The 16,806-nt window shown below is 41.7% G+C and overlaps 1 protein-coding gene across 1 annotated transcript in view; it reads right to left on the reverse strand.

The window, feature by feature from the left end:
- Positions 1-16,806, reverse strand: part of phf21ab (PHD finger protein 21Ab) — a 73,541-nt gene that overhangs the window by 33,142 nt on the left and 23,593 nt on the right. Inside the window, exons 7-8 of the mRNA XM_039017174.1 lie at positions 8,735-8,893; positions 6,464-6,721 (exon numbers count right to left, since the gene is read on the reverse strand). Coding sequence (XP_038873102.1) covers positions 6,464-6,721; positions 8,735-8,893 — 417 coding nt within the window. The remainder of the gene's footprint in view (positions 1-6,463; positions 6,722-8,734; positions 8,894-16,806) is intronic.

Genomic DNA, 16,806 nt, shown 5'->3' on the forward strand with positions numbered 1-16,806 from the left:
CCGCACATTTTAGAGTGACCTTTTATTGTCCCCAGCACAAGCTGCACCTGTCTAATGATTATGCTGTTCAATCAGCTTCTTGATATGCCACATGTCAGGTGGATGGATTATCTTGGCAAAGGAGAAATGCTCACTAACAGGGATGTAAACAAATGTATGCACAACATTTTAGAGAAATACACTTTTTGCACATATAGAACATTTATGTGATCTTTTATTTCAGCTCATGAAACATGAGACCAACACTTAACATGTTGCGTTTATATTTTTGTTCAGTGTAGTTTTAAAGAGCACAACCTCCTCTTTAATATGACACCACATTCATGCCTATAGGAATAACACTCATTTTGTCTTCCATTGTGTAAAGACACTCACTATCAAAAAACGATAAACACACAACATAAAACTTGAGTATTCAAATTGTAGTAAATTTGACTAAGTTACTCACTCAAAATGTACCAAGTATAAAATATTATACTTAGAAATAGTATTTACACATAAATATTTCAAATGATCAAAAAATGTGACGAGAGGACAATGTATTTCAAAATCCAAACAATGTAGGCTATTTGACTGACAATGACTCTTACTTCTGTAACAATAAAAAAATAACTATATCAAAATGTAGATAACCTCTCTCAATAAGATTTAGTACCGATCAGGCCTGACACCAAATGTAGAAATAGTAGCTTACTTTGACAACAATTCAGTTAATGCAACAAGTATTAGATGAAGATTAAGAGGAAAAAATCTAAAAACGCACCCACACAAAGTAGGCCATTGTATTGACAAAGATTCTTACTACTGTAACAATGTAAAAATGCAAACAACTATTCAGACTATTTCAAAATGTAGATTACCTCTCTCAATAAGATTTAGTACAGACTAGGCCTGACAAAAAGTTGAAATAGTAGCCTACTTTGACAACAATTCAGTAAATTATATGTGGTGACGGACAGGTTGATGTTAAACACCAGATGTGGGAGGAAAAAAAACGTTACATTTAAATAAAAAAAAACTGACCCCTACCACTTTTAAAAACAACTCCAAAACCCCTTTCACAGTCACTTTAGGACCAAGCTATGTAGCTCAAGGGTGAACAATGGTGGGACTTGGGGCAGGCGCACTCCATGGAAACATAGGCTCCCTTCTTGGGTATGCTCTCCCTCTGCTTGCTTCCTCCTCCTCTCCCTCATGTTTTTCTCCCTCCACTCCCATCAACTATTGTTTATTTATTTCGGATGTTGAAAGAAAAAGATTACCAAGATGACTCTGTGCAATTTAGCCCAACACGTTTAGAATATTACCTCATCTACTTCGATGGGCATAGTTAGATGTTTGTCTTTGTAGGGAGGGAGTGAGACGATCAAGTGACAGCATTATGAGCGAAGCACAATGTTGCCTCCAACTCGTTTTCTTGTCTGACAGACTAAACTACAGAGTTTGCCAGTGTTCGCTGATTAGTTACGAAGCTGGGACAGTTTCCAAATGAATTGAATTGAATAGGTAGAAACAGGACAAAACAAGCAAGTTGTTCGCTGGCAATGTAAACAAATATCACTGCAACGCAATATCATATGAGCTCAACTGCGCGGGCATCTACCCTAAAGCGACAGCTAGGCTGTCAAATAATAGGAAAACGAGGCAATGTATATCCTATGAACATCTGTACCTAGCAAACTTGACAAACCCGGACCTAAGCCCAACAGATAAACACAAATTAATTTAAAATCTCAATTTTTAGTGGCTAGTTAGTTGGTTGTCTATATAACTAGCTAGTGAAAGTGACAGCGGAGTTTGTCGCTTCGCAAACGCAGACCAAATTTGCAGCCACATATAACTTTTCTTGTCTGACAAACTAGCTAGCTATAGCAAGAAGCTTGGGCCCTTTCCATATGAATTAAATTGGTAGAAATAAAACAAAACAGCCAACTAGTTAGCTGACTATATTAGAGGTCGACCGATTATGATTTTTCAACACCGATACAGATTACTGGAGGACCAAAAAAGCCGATACCGATTAATTTATATATATATACATATTTGTAATAATGACAATTACAACAATACTGAATGAACACTTTTATTTTAACTTAATATAATACATAAATAAAATCTATTTAGTCTCAAATAAATAATGAAACATGTTCAATTTGGTTTAAATAATGCAAAGACAGTGTTCGAGAAGAAAGTAAAAGTGCAATACGTGCCTTGTAAAAAAGTTAACGTTTAAGTTCCTTGCTCAGAACATGACAACATATGAAAGCTGGTGGTTCCTTCTAACATGAGTCTTCAATATTGCCGGTTAAGAAGTTTTAGGTTGTAGTTATTATAGGAATTATAGGACTATTTCTCTCTATACCATTTGCATTTCATATACCTATACTGACTATTGGATGTTCTTATAGGCACTTTAGTATTGCCAGCCTAATCGAGGAAGATGATAGGCTTGAAGTCAAACAGCGCTGTGATTCAAGCATCGCGAAGAGCTGCTGGCAAACGCAGGAAAGTGCTGTTTGAATGAATGCTTACGAGCCTGCTGCTGCCTACCACCGCTGTCAGACTGCTCTATCAAATCATAGACTTAATTATAATATAATAAACACACAGAAATACGAGTCTTTGGTCATTAATATGGTGAAACCCGGAAACTATGACTTAGAAAAACAAAACTTTTATTCTTTCAGTGAAATACGGAACCGTTCCGTATTTTATCGAACGGGTGGCAACTCTAAGTCTAAATATTGCTGTTACATTGCACAACCTTCAATGTTATGTCATAATTATGTAAAATTCTGGCAAATGAATTACGGTCTTCACACAGTTTGCAACGAGCCAGGCGGCACAAACTGCTGCATATACCCTGACGCTAATGCGCTTTTGTTAAATCGCCCGTTTGGCGAAGTAGGCTGTGATTCGATGACAAATTAACAGGCACCACATTGAATATGTGTAGTTAACTAGTGATTATTTTAAGATTGATTGTTTTTATATAAGATAAGTTTAAAGCTAGCTAGCAACTTACCGTGGCTCCTTGCTGCACTCGCGTAACAGGTGGTCAGCCTGCCACGCAGTCTCCGTGGATTGCAATGTAAATCGGCCATAATCGGCGTCCAAAAATGCCATGCCGATTAATCAGTCGACCTCTAGACTATATCCAGCTAAACACTGCAATTATTTCCATGAGAGAGAGCAATCATTCAAGCTCCTGCTCCACCGTTGATGTGCTCATCATGACAGGATTTGCTAATCTGAGAGCTATTCCCCAAGTTTCACAGCATCAAACATCAACACCAAACATATCTGCTGTTTACTTATTTCACTCACCTCGACATCATCGCTTTCAAAGTGCAAGGACGTGTCCGAATCCATATCACCAACCAACATAGATACAGCCTCTTCCACAGTGAAAAATCGTGGCTGCTCGGCGCAACTTTTAAAAGTCAAAATGACAGCATACCCAGTTTCCGGTTTCTGGTTGATGACAACTGCCACGCGAATACGACAACAGGTTGTTAGCAACTACATTTTGCGATATTTGACACCAATATTATTGTTAGAAAAACAAGACTGTTCCCAAAGTCATTTAAAGAAAGGCAGTTGACGGCCGCTATGGGTTTTAAAGGGTTAAACAAACCATGCAACTATGCACGACTACTTTTAATTTTAAAAAATGTAACCAGATGCAAAGTCTGGTAACAGAATGATGGCACAAACAGAACAAATTGTCATTCTGTTAAACTTTGCATCTGCACCAGGGTTTCTGTAAGCTGGCAATTACCCAAAATAATCGAAGCTGATATATTATAATTTGGAACAGATGTAAAAATGAATAAAACACTCCTACATTTCCACGCAGCAGGCCAAGTACTTCTATGCGCGCTCGCTACCTCAACATTATCATGACATAGAAACCAGACACACTCATTGCTCACATGGAGCACTCCAAACAAAAGACAGGTTATGAAATAAACCAAAACTTGTTTCTCATAGGTGTAGCTGTAGGGAACTGTGCAAACATTTCCACTCCGAGAATGATGAGACTGTAAATAATACATGCATTAACAGAAGTTTATGTCACCAACTGACAGGGATTAACGATACATTTACTACTGGTGACCTATGTAATGGAGAATTGATCCCCCCTGGAAAATTTGAAGGGCAAACAATTCAACACTCAATTAAACAATGAATGCGCAATAATTTGCGGGAGACAGCTGAGCCATTCTGGAGAGACTCGCCTATATCTTCGCCAAACACCCCTCCCCTTCTTGTCTCAATTATTTTTTATTGTACTGAAGACATTATCTTCACACATATATTTTAGATGCTTTTCACTGACAGCAGCAAGTCAATAATCAGCAAGGCCTATTGCCATGCGCAATGCCCAAATTGCAGGCTTCCCCAATAGGCAAGCCTACGAGCTTGTGATTTGAAACAATCCACAGCAAAAAAAAAATGTAAATAAGCTAATGATCCTCAATTCCGCTGTGGCCAAGTCATGCTTTCTGGTGAAATATTTGGAATCATTTTATTTATTTCTGTACAGACAGGGGTAATTATATAATTCTGGCCAATTTATTTCCATTTTCCGCTGCTATGCCATTTCTCTCCAGTTCTATTGGTTTTCATATCAACTTTCTTTCGTTGTCCAGAAGCACAATCCTAGTCATATTAGCAAACCATCATAGTTGTTGCATCTTTAGATTCCCCTCTTTAAGTTTCTAACAGATCTCTGTGACAGATGGAACCGCTATCAGGTGCGCTGTTTCGAACGGTCTTTCCTCGTGAATTGTACTTTGGCAAACGTTTGAAAATGACATTTTATTTGCTTCTTCGTTGCATGAGTTGCATTTTCTGTTAAGATCTATTACCATAATCTAAATGTGATTTCCGTCATTCTTAGCACCGTGGGTGGATGCCATAATGGGCTATGAACCCATAGTATACGGGTCCGCAAATTTCTTAAATGGCTGGTAAATTTAAAAAAATCCCCAAAATGTTGTCCAGCACGACATTTTCATAACAGAAACCCTGATCTGCACTGGTCCTCGGGGTAAATGTGTTTGTCAAATGTTCTGCGGAAATTGTTAAAAGTAGTCCTTGTACATCAAGCTATCGAGTTGTATGGTTTGTTTAACTTAGCAATCAATGGTTTTTGTTTGACATACATTTTAAAAAGTGAAACATTTGAGTCTCAGCATCACTGTTACCGTGGAATGACCCTTATACCAACAGCCAAAACGCAAAACATTCAGAAGCTGCTGGACAACAAAAGATTTCACCATAAAGACAAAGACACACAACAGCAGCAAAGGAATGTATTAACACAGACAAATGCAACATAAGCACACATTCTGAAAGCAATAGAAGACAAGAGGAAAGGTTATGAAAAAAGCAACACAAACAATAACTTGGAGCCAAGACTGACTGCACTGTCCTTGTGTACACTGTCGCCCTCTAGTGACTGCTGAGTTAAAAGCTTAAATTTCATGTGGCCACTCTCACATTGGATTGTATTGATGGCAGAGTGGAAGCGGCGAAGCGAGAGGTTTTAATCTGCCCAAAATCTGTCCCCGATAATGTACATGTAATTTATTTAGCAGACGCTCTTATCCAGAGCGACTTACAGTAGTAGTACTTACATAGTAAAATAACCCCACAAATTTTTGTATAGAGGTCAATGAGTGTCAAATTTGGTCAACCAAAAAATGTAATAGCTAATTTGCTAAAAAGCTTATTTGATCTAATATAAGTTCCGTAATGGTTAGGTTGTTACCAATGCACTGATATAGGTGGCATTCTCCCACCTGCCACATGGCCTCCTCCCACCTGTCTTCCACATTTGAGGACATGTATTTCCATTGTTAGAGCGGTCACTTCACTATCATGTCAATATAATAGAAAATCTTTGGTGGGGATTAAGGTTAGGGGGCAGGTCTTACTGGGACGCACCTGTGGTTGAAAGGTGGGTCGAGGCGTCAGTCTAGGAGGAGGGACAAACTGAGGAACTTTGATTGGCTGTGCTGAGGTGGGGGTGGTGGTGGCCTGCACCTGAGACAAAACCACAGCAAATACTGTATTCTCTCTACCTGAGCTGCAGACAATTATATATCTAAACTCGTCGACTTCTGCAAGTAGTTTTACAGAGAGAAAGATGACTTTGTACCAAGCGCCACCACACACCACCGCCCCAAAGCACCTCCTCATTAAGAGACATGGTTTTCAATAAAATAAATCTCAATTTTGACCATGCATATTTCCATACACATCTACACAGGAAACACGTTCTAGCCACTTTGCTCTAATAAACTTTGTAAGAGACCAACAAAAAAAACAGATTGAATCTACTGCTTAATTTGAAAACACTTTGGTGTCCCCAAACTGCCACCAGTTATAATATAAGTGTTTGAAAGAGTTGAACTAGAAAGGATGACAATGATAGGAAATGAATGACCCTTACCACAAGTGCATTCTTCGACACCAGTCGGACGGGCTCAAAACACTGATTGGTCAATTTGCTAGCCACCTGAAGGTTCACTGGTGTGTTCTGGGAATTGGAGTTGACGATACTAGGCTTGGAGGCATGGCTGATGGCAGCGACCATGGCGACGGTGGCAGGGCGCTGCGCCACAACAGAGGAAGGCATGGTGGGAGTGGCAGCTTTCAGCACTACAGGTAGAGTCTTAGTGGAGATGACTGGGGTGACTGTCAGCGTCTTCTGACAGAGAGGAGAGAAAGGAAAGAAAGAAGGAAATAGTTGATTCATCGGAGCGCAGAGAAAAATAGAAGAGATAGTAATGAGATTGGGTTGAAAAAAGGGAGAGGACAAGTGAGATTGTTATATCTAGCTTAAGCAAATGTGAACTAATGTGAAGCCTGGGGACTCAATACTAGGGCTAACTTCAAACCATTCCCTGTAGGGAGTCCCCTCCCTCTCTCCAATCCCCTACCTCACCCCCTCAACAGGACCCAGAGGAAGAGGGCCTAGTCAGCAATTCTATCGGCCAAGTCGTTTCCCATTGCCATCAAGGCAGGCTTGAGCCAGAGGAGCGCCGCAGACATACGCAGCTCTGATTACATCAAACGCCACAGGAAACCTGCCAGCTGAGCACTTCCCATTGCGCTAAGAGCTAGAGATAAATCTACAGAGCCATGAATGACGTAGATTTGAGGTTTTACAGCTGTGTCCGTCTAGTGGGGATCAAGGTCTGAGAACGAAGAAGTACTGCCGAAAAGAACTGGCATCGCTGAAGGACATCTCATAATGTAACTAATGTCAGTACAAGGAACAACCCAGAAAGTCAGACACTTTTGACCAGGGGCCTCTGATGGTGTTTCTTAGGGTGATTTAATTGTTTTAAGAAGCTCATACCAAGGACCATTTTTCTATTCGATTTTCTAATTTTAAAAAGACCCCTTGTAGTATCAAAAACAATTCAGAAAAATAATTGATGAAAATGTTTTTTTTGGCCTTGCTGCTATTAGCCAATATTAGCATTGATTAACAGATTCACTACATAGAACAGATATTCCCCCCAAAAAAATCTAAAGGAAGTTTGTTCTGAAGAGTCTGTCCTATAAGATCAGGAAACATGTAATTTTTTTGGACATGTGTTTACCCCCTTATTTTTGGCAATAAACAGCCTAAGACCCTCTAAGCTGGTTGAGGGGGGGGGGTTTACTAAGCTATATGGAATTGTTTTAAAAAGGTCATACCAAGGATAATTTTGCCATTTGATTTAGATTTTTAAGACCCCTTGAAATATCAAAACAAATGTAAAATGTATTAAAACCCTTATTTTTCTATTTACACTAAACACTCCCATACATTTTTTCAACTGGTACCCGGGGGACTTTCAGATGAGTCTTGAGGCCTGTGGGCGCCCGAGAGCAACATGTACATGCTCGTTAGTGTCTCATCTTTCCATAGAGGGGTCATACATAGTTTTATAGGCCAAACCGTTCGGACGCTACAAACAATTATGTGAGAAGACCGATTTTCGGGATGTCTCATAGTCTGACAAACACCGCTCTAGCTCGGTCACCTTTCACCACAAACGGGGAAGTGTTACATACATGGATGCGGTGGATTGAGATACATCCAATGTAAAATAACAGATCTCTAGTTTAAGATGACAGACTTTTATTGGGATTATTTTATTATGCCAATTAGATTTCCACGCGGACATCGACCTTAGTCGATTAACCAGCTAAACAATAACTCTAAGCAAAAATGTGTTTGGAGTTACCTTTCTAGAAAACAGGCTGTTAAGAGTTTACACTTCCTCTTCCAATTATATTGTGGAAGGTCAAAATCTATTCATTTACCAAATCTTTTCATTTTAAAATGTTAATTACTTTTCCTTGCCATTATCATTGACCTGATGATAAGACCATTTTTTGCTAACGTATGATGGGGCTCCCTGGGTCGCCATTTTGCCTGGGAGGGGGTCCCTGGGCAAGAAGTGGTTGAAGAACCCTGCTCTATAATAGTACAAGTTTGTGAATACTGACAAGTTTGAGGCTAGGGTAGGCTAGGTTTGCAAAATTCCACAAACATGACCAAAAATTCTACATCTCTCCATTGCAACGTTCCACCAACTGGGATTTCTGAAAACCTAGGGAATTTTGCAAACCTTGTGTATTCTACTGCAAAGTTACAACGAGCCTTTGTGCAACATAACAAGCAATTGAGTAGAGGTCGACAGTGTCTGTGGACTTGTGTGGCTACCTGCTGCAGGGCCTGGCTGTGTGTGGTCTGCTGTAGGGCCTGCAGAGTAGTGGAGGAGGGGATCTGGAGGACGTGTTTGTCTGTAGCCAGCACCTGAACCTTCACCTCCGGCTCCTGTTTCACCAGCAGGTCCTTCCTCAGCTGCTCCACCACCTTTTTCTGGAGAACAGAAGGGAGAGGGGGAGAGAGAGGGGGAGGGAAAGAGGGGTGTACAGGATGGGAAAAGCAGAGGGGAGGGGCGTAGCAGATAGGGAGAGAAGTGTGTCAAGAAGTCGCAGCACAAAATGCTCGGTAACCTCCTTTTTATCCATGACCCATCCACTCACTCAAAATGTATGAGTAACTAAACAAGACTCATTAACATTTGCAAACAATTGGATGTCAAATCAAAATCCCTGCACATTTAGAACTTTTTAGTTTTACGTTGACCAAGTTGGTTAATTCACGTTGAGAATACCAAAATGTGATGATGGTTCCTCGGCTTAAAGATCAAACAGACTTCCATGACTTAAATTCGAGGAGATTCTGACCTTTCGCCTTGGCATCAACTGCAGCTCTCACAAGAGTAAAAAAGCAAATTAGCATCCACGACACTGCCAAGTCACCTCAATGGCTAATTCCGCTACTATGAAGACACAAAATGCTCTTCCGGACAGGGAATTAGACCTGCTCTGAGGAAGGGTAGAGACTGGGGAGCAAGCAAGTATGAAATAAGTACTGTTGCAGTGCACATTCATTATTTTTGGTAAATATTTACTCATGGAACCTGACTTAGGCCATTGGATATGCATTTACAGAGGAAAACCAAGACGTGCGCTGGTCTGAAGCAAGCAAATGCACCGTCTCCTGTTCTTGGGGGGAAAATTGTACTTCCAACTGCTTCTCTTTGCTCATTATTTCGCTTGAAGAAAGAAAAGTGGGATGCGCCTAAAGTGGTTTTGCAGAGCCAATCTAACAAAACGTGCTACAAACAAGAGATTCAGCAAATCCCTTTGCTGCCTTTCATGCTTCAGGCTGTTGGCAGTTTTTTTCCGGAGAGACATGGCTTGGTGTTCTTGCCAAGAAGCCAATTTCCATGTTAATCAAGAGTCCTTTAAACAGCAGCCGAGGGGGAAAAAAAGAGGACGATTTACTGTGTGTTTGTCCTTTTTATGGGACCTGGCAGGGGGCAGCCTTAAATACTGTTAATCAAATAGGGTTATAAATCAAGTCTGACATCCATAGTTGGCCCTATTACCTCAACAGCAAACAAGACAGCCGTTGTAGGAGAATCTGGGGAAAAAGCATCTTTATGGTCGGTATAAACAGCCTACTAGCCCATCAAAGGGCAACCCTCAAAGATGCGATTGAAACGGGCACGTCCTGTGGACACTTGAGAGCTACACTTGAGCTCTTAGTAGCCTTTGTTAGACCCCTGAGCCAGGAGGGCTAAGCTGGAGGCAGAGGGAGGGAAGTTCTTATATGCCCCTGAGAAGCAGGAAGGGGGAGAAAAAATTCATTTATAATAATAATAAAAACACACCCCATGGTCCATACAGCACATAGACCTACTATAGTGTGGCTTCTTCAGACATTGCCAATTCAGAGGCTGCCTTTCTGTTTGCCGGCGATTTTAAATTTGGCATCACTAAGACAAGTTCCAACAACACGTTTCCAACGCCACTAGGGGAGATAAAGTCCTAAACCACTGCGATTCGACCCACAACCAAGCATACAAGGCCCTCCCTCGTTCGCTATTCGGCAAATCAGATCATGGCTCTGTACTCTTGCTTCCTGTTTACAAGCAGATGCTGAAACAGGAAGTATCCACGATTCACTCCGTTGAGAAATGGTCACCAGAATCAAAGGTTATGCTACAGGACTGCTTTGCTAGTGCTAATTGAAATATGTTTAGACTCCGCCGATAACGTTGACAAGCTAACAACACAGAGCTATCTTAAACAACCCTGAGGCTACGGCCGAGGACAGGAATAAGTATAAGAAGTCCTGGTATGACCTCCGCAGAGTCATCAAAAGAGCAAAAGGACAATATAGGAATAAGTTGGAATCATATTACACAGGCCCCCGACGCCCGCCTCATGTGGCAGGTGCTACAGTCCATTACAGATTACAAAAGGAAGACCCAACTGTGATCTGCACAACGATCCCTTTCTACCAGACGAACTCAATGCATTCTGTGCACGCTTTGACAACAACATCGAGCCGGGTGTGAGGGCCGTCACCGACCCATAGGATTGGGTGATCTCGCTCTGAGGCCAACGTGAGAAGGGTCTTTAAATCAGGTCAACACCTGCAAGGCCGCGTGGCCCAACGGGATTCCAGGGAGCGTTCCCAGAGCATGCGCAGAACAGCTGGCAGGCATAATCATAGTAATGTTCAACCTCCTAGTCTGTAATCCCCACATGTTTTAAGATGACCACAATCATTTCAGTTTAAAAACTCTAAGGCTTCATGCCACAACGAGAACTGTAGCACTCACTTTTTAATCATGAAGTGCTTTGAGGGGCTGGTTACGGCACACATTAACTCCATCCCAGCCACCCCAGACCCACTCCAATTTGCATACCGCACCAACAGATCCATAGACGACAGACTCAACTGCTCTCCACACTGCCCTCACCCACCTAGATAAAAGGAATACCTATGTGAGAATGTTTTTCATTAACTACAGCTCAGAATTCAACACCATTATCCCCTGAAGCTTGTCACCAAGCTTAGGACTTTGGGTCTAAACACCTCCATCTACATCTGGATCCTTGACGGGCTGACCCCAGGTGGTGAGGTTAAGCAACATCACCTCCGCCAAGCTGACCCTTAACACAGGGGACCCACAGGGGTGTGGGCTTAATCCTCTCCTGTACTCCCTGTTCACCCATGGCTGCGTGGCTAAGCACGACTCCAACACCATCATCAAGTTCGCTGAAAAGTGGTAGGTGGGCCTGATCACCAGCAACGGTGAGTCTGCTTACAGGGTGACCTGGCAGTCTGGTGCCGGAACATCATTCTCTCCCTCAACATCAGCAAGACAAAGGAGCTGATCGCGGACTACAAGAAATGGGGGGGTGGGCATACTATATACAGGAAATGTTTGTAAAAAGTGAATTCCAATTCCAAATTTACAATGTGTAGGGACACTGGAGTGATGGAAGAAGATACACTACATGACAAAGTATGTGGACACCTGCTCGTCAAACATCTCATTCAAAAGCATGCTCAGTAATATGGAGTTGGTCCCCCCTTTGCTGCTATAACAGCCTTCACTCGTCTGGGAAGGCTTTCCACTAGATTTTGGAACATTGATGTGAGGACTTGCTTCCATTCAGCCACAAGAGCATTTGTGAGGTTCGCACTGATGTTGGACGATTAGGCCTGGCTCGCAGTCGGCGTTCCAATTCATCCCAAAGGTGTTCGATGGGGTTGAGGTCAGGGCTCTGTGCAGGCTAGTCAAGTTCTTCCACACCGATCTCAACAAACCATTTCTGTATGGACCTCACACTGGACCTTTCATGCTGAAACAGGAAAGGGCCTTCACACTGTTGCCACAAATTTGGAAGCACAGAATCGTCTAGAATGCCATTGTATGCTGTAGCGTTAGGATTTCCCTTCACTGGAACTAAGGGGCCTAGCCCAAACCATGAAAAACAGCCCCAGACCATTATTTCACCTCCACCAAACTTTACAGTTGGTATTATGCATTCTGGCAGGTAGCTTTCATTGGACTGCCAGATGGTGAAGCGTGATTCATCACTCCAGAGAACGCGTTTCCACTGCACCAGAGTCCAATGGCGGTGAGCTTTACACCACTCCAGCTGACGCTTGGCATTGCGCATGTTGATCTTGGGCTTGTGTGTGGCTGCTCGGTGATGGAAACCCATTTCATGAAGCTCCCAACGTTGCTTCCAGAGGAAGTTTGGAACTCGGCAGTGAGTGTTGCATCTGAGGACAGACAATTTTTACATGCTTTAGCATTCGGCGGTCCTGTTTTGTGAGCTTGTGTGGCCTACCACTTCTAGGAGCAGCCTTTGCTGCGTTTCCACTTCACAATAACCGCACTTACAGTTGACCGGGGCAGCTCTAGCAGGACAGAAATTTGATGAACTGACTTGATGGAAAGGTGGTGCCATACTAAAGAGCTCAGTGAATTTCAACAAGGCCATTCTATTGGCAATGTTTGTCTATGGAGATTGCACGGCGGTATGTGCGATTTTATATACCTGTCAGCAACGGGTGTAGCTGATATAGGCAAATCCACTAATTTGAAGAGGTGTCCAGTTACTTTTGTATATATCGTGTACGTGTGCACCAGGTCAAGGCTTCTTGCATGCATGGCATTGTAAGTTACTAATAATTCACTTTGGGAAAATTATATAAAATCGCCATATTAGCCATAACTATTATGTTGCTTTTCTTCCAACCAAGCCTCATACACCCGAGTCAGGTAGAAGAGACGAGTGTAACAACGGTCTTTTAATGATGAAGTCCCCAGTCTAGATCAAAGATCATAATTAGTTGATTAGTCCCAGTTTATGCTATCTACATTGTTTGTTCATACAGCATTTATAAAAAGGCAGAAACATTGTTTCCTTGCTGAAAAATAAATAGAATGCCGGTTTCAGTGAGAAGCATAGCAACATCAAGGCAACTTCGTAACAAGATGACCCCGTTTTTCCAAAGCCCATTAGCCGCAGAACCTACCTTTTAAAATGGTAAAATAGAAAATGTTTATTCGAACGGTTATTACGGAGACCGTGGTCATTCGGCTGGAAATTACCGTCTTCCAAATTTCCATAACCGTCACAGCCCTAGTAGCTAGTTAGCTGTAAGGAGTCTACAATCTCACCATGTTCAACCTGCAGATTAGCAACGGCCATGGAACGGCACTAAGTAATGCACCCTAGCCTTAAGAGGCATAAAAATAGGAGAAATGTGGTGGAACCTCTTAAATAACATATTTCTAGAGGTAGGAATATTGCAAAAATATGATCAATGGCTCATCCGTGAGAAGACAACCTCCCGCATTATAACATTGGTCAGTATTGAAATACATGTATGAGAGGTTTCCGTGATCTAAAAGTCCCAAATGTTTATATAAAGCCCTTTTTACATCAGCAGATGTCACAAAGTGCTTATACAGAAACCCAGCCTAAAACCCCAAAGAGCAAGCAATGCAGATGTAAAAGCTAGAGGTCGACCGATTATGATTTTTCAATGCCAATACCGATTATTGGAGGACCAAAAAAAGCCGATACTGATTAATTGGCCGATTTTTATATATATATATATATATATATATATATATATATATATATATATATATATATATATATATATATATATATATATAAATTAATGACAATTACAACAATACTGAATGAACAATGAACACTTATTTTCACTTAATATAATACATAAAATCTATTTAGTCTCAAATAAATAATGAAACATGCCCAATTTGGTTTAAATAATGCAAGAAACACAGAGGACAAGAAAGTAAATGTGCAATATGTGCCATGTAAAAAAAGCTAACGTTTAAGTTCCTTGCTCAGAACATATCCCTAAAGATTGGAAAGCTGCCGCGGTCATCCCCCTCTTCAGAGGGGGTGACACTCTAGACCCAAACTGCTATAGACCTATATCCATCCTGCCCTGCCTTAAGTTAATAAACAGATCACTGACCATTTCGAATCCCACCGTACCTTCTCCGCTGTGCAATCCGGTTTCCGAGCTGGTCACGGGTGCACCTAAGCCACGCTCAAGGTACTAAACGATATCATAACCGCCATCGATAAAAGACAGTACTTTGCAGCCGTATTCATCGACCTGGCCAAGGCTTTCGACTCTGTCAATCAACGCATTCTTATCGGCAGACTCAATAGCCTTGGTTTTTTCAAATGACTGCTTCGCCTGGTTCACCAACTACTTCTCAGATAGAGTTCAGTGTATCAAATCGGAGGGCCTGTTGTCCGGACCTCTGGCAGTCTCTATGGGGGTACCACAGGGTTCAATTCTCGGGCCAACTCTTTTCTCTGTATATATCAACGATGTCGCTCTTGCTGCGGGTGATTCCCTGATCCACCTCTACTCAGACAACACCATTCTGTATACATCTGGCCCTTCTTTGGATCATGTGTTAACAAACCTCCAAACGAGCTTCAATGCCATACAACACTCCTTCCGTGGCCTCCAACTGCTCTTAAACGCTAGTAAAACCAAATGCATGCTTTCAACCAGTCGCTGCCCGCACCCGCCCGCCCGACTAGCATCACTACTCTGGACGGTTCTGACCTAGAATATGTGGACAACTAAAAATACCCAGGTGTCTGGCTAGACTGTAAACTCTCCTTCCAGACTCATATTAAACATCTCCAATCCAAAATCAAATCTAGAATCGGCTTTCTATTTTGCAACAAAGCCTCCTTCACTCACGCCGCCAAACTTACCTTAGTAAAACGGACCATCCTACCGATCCTCGACTTCGGGCGATGTCATCTACAAAATAGCTTCTAATACTCTACTCAGCAAACTGGATGCAGTCTATCACAGTGCCATCCGTTTTGTTACCAAAGCCCCTTATACCACCCACCACTGCGACCTGTATGCTCTAGTCGGCTGGCCCTCACTACATATTCGTTGCCAGACCCACTGGCTCCCATGTCATCTATAAGTCTATGCTAGGTAAAGCTCCGCCTTATCTCAGCTCACTGGTCATGATAACAACACCCACCCGTAGCACACGCTCCAGCAGGTATATCTCACTGGTCATCCCCAAAGCCAACACCTCCTTTGGCCGCCTTTCCTTCCAGTTCTCTGCTGCCAGTGACTCGAACGAATTGCAAAAATCTCTGAAGCTGGAGACTTCTATTTCCCTCACTAACTTTAAACATCACCTATCTGAGCAGCTAAGCGATCGCTGCAGCTGTACATAGTCCATCTGTAAATAACCCATCCAATCTACCTACCTCATCCCCATATTGTTTTTATTTACTTCTCTGGTCTTTTGCACATCATCATCTGCTCATTTATCACTCCAGTGTTAATCTGCTAAATTGTAATTACTTCGCTACTAAGGTCTATTTATTGCCTTGCCTCCTCACGCCATTTGTACACACTACACTGTATATAGACTTTCTTTTTTTCTATTGTGTTACTGACTGTACACTTGTTTATTCCATGTGTAACTCTGTGTTGTTGTTTGTGTTGCACTGCTTTGCTTTATCTTGGCCAGGTAGCAGTTGTAAATGAGAACTTGTTCTCAACTAGCTTACCTGGTTAAATAAAGGTGAAATAAAATTAAAAAAATATGAAAGCCGGTGGTTCAATATTCCCAGTTAATTAGTTTTAGGTTGTAGTTATTATAGGAATTATGACGCGTCGACTATTTCTCTCTACACCATTTGCATTTCATATACCTTTGGCTATTGGATGTTCTAATAGGCACTATAGTATTGCCAGCCTAATCTCAGGAGTTGATAGGCTTGAAGTCATAAACAACAGTGGTTCAAGCTTTGCTAAGAGCTGCTGGCAAACGCAGTAAAGTTTGAATGAATGCTTATGAGCATGCTGCTGCCTACCACCACTCAGTCAGACTGCTCTATCAAATCATAGACTTAATTATAATAAACACAGAAATACGAGCCTTAGGTCATTAATATGGTCAAATCCGGAAACTATCATTTCGAAAACAAAACGTTTATTCTTTCAGTAAAATACGGAACCGCTCCATATTTTATCGAACGGGTGGCAACCCTAGTCTAAATATTGCTGTTACATTGCACAACCTTCAATGTTGTCATAATTATGTAACATTCTGGCAAAATAGTTCGCAACGAGCCAGGTGGCCCAAACGGTTGCATATACACTGACTCTGCGTGCAATGAATGCAAGAGAAGTGACAATTTCCCTAGTTAATATTGCCTGCTAACATTAATTTATTTTAACTAAATATGCAGATTTAAAAAAATATACTTCTGTGTATTGATTTTAAGAAAGGCATTGATGTTTATGGTTAGGTACATTTGTGCAACGATTGCGCTTTTCTCACGAATGTGCGCCCGTTAAATCATCCCCCGTTT

Source organism: Salvelinus namaycush, chromosome 21 (genome assembly GCF_016432855.1).
Source record: "Salvelinus namaycush isolate Seneca chromosome 21, SaNama_1.0, whole genome shotgun sequence".
Classification (NCBI taxonomy): Eukaryota; Metazoa; Chordata; class Actinopteri; order Salmoniformes; family Salmonidae; genus Salvelinus; species Salvelinus namaycush.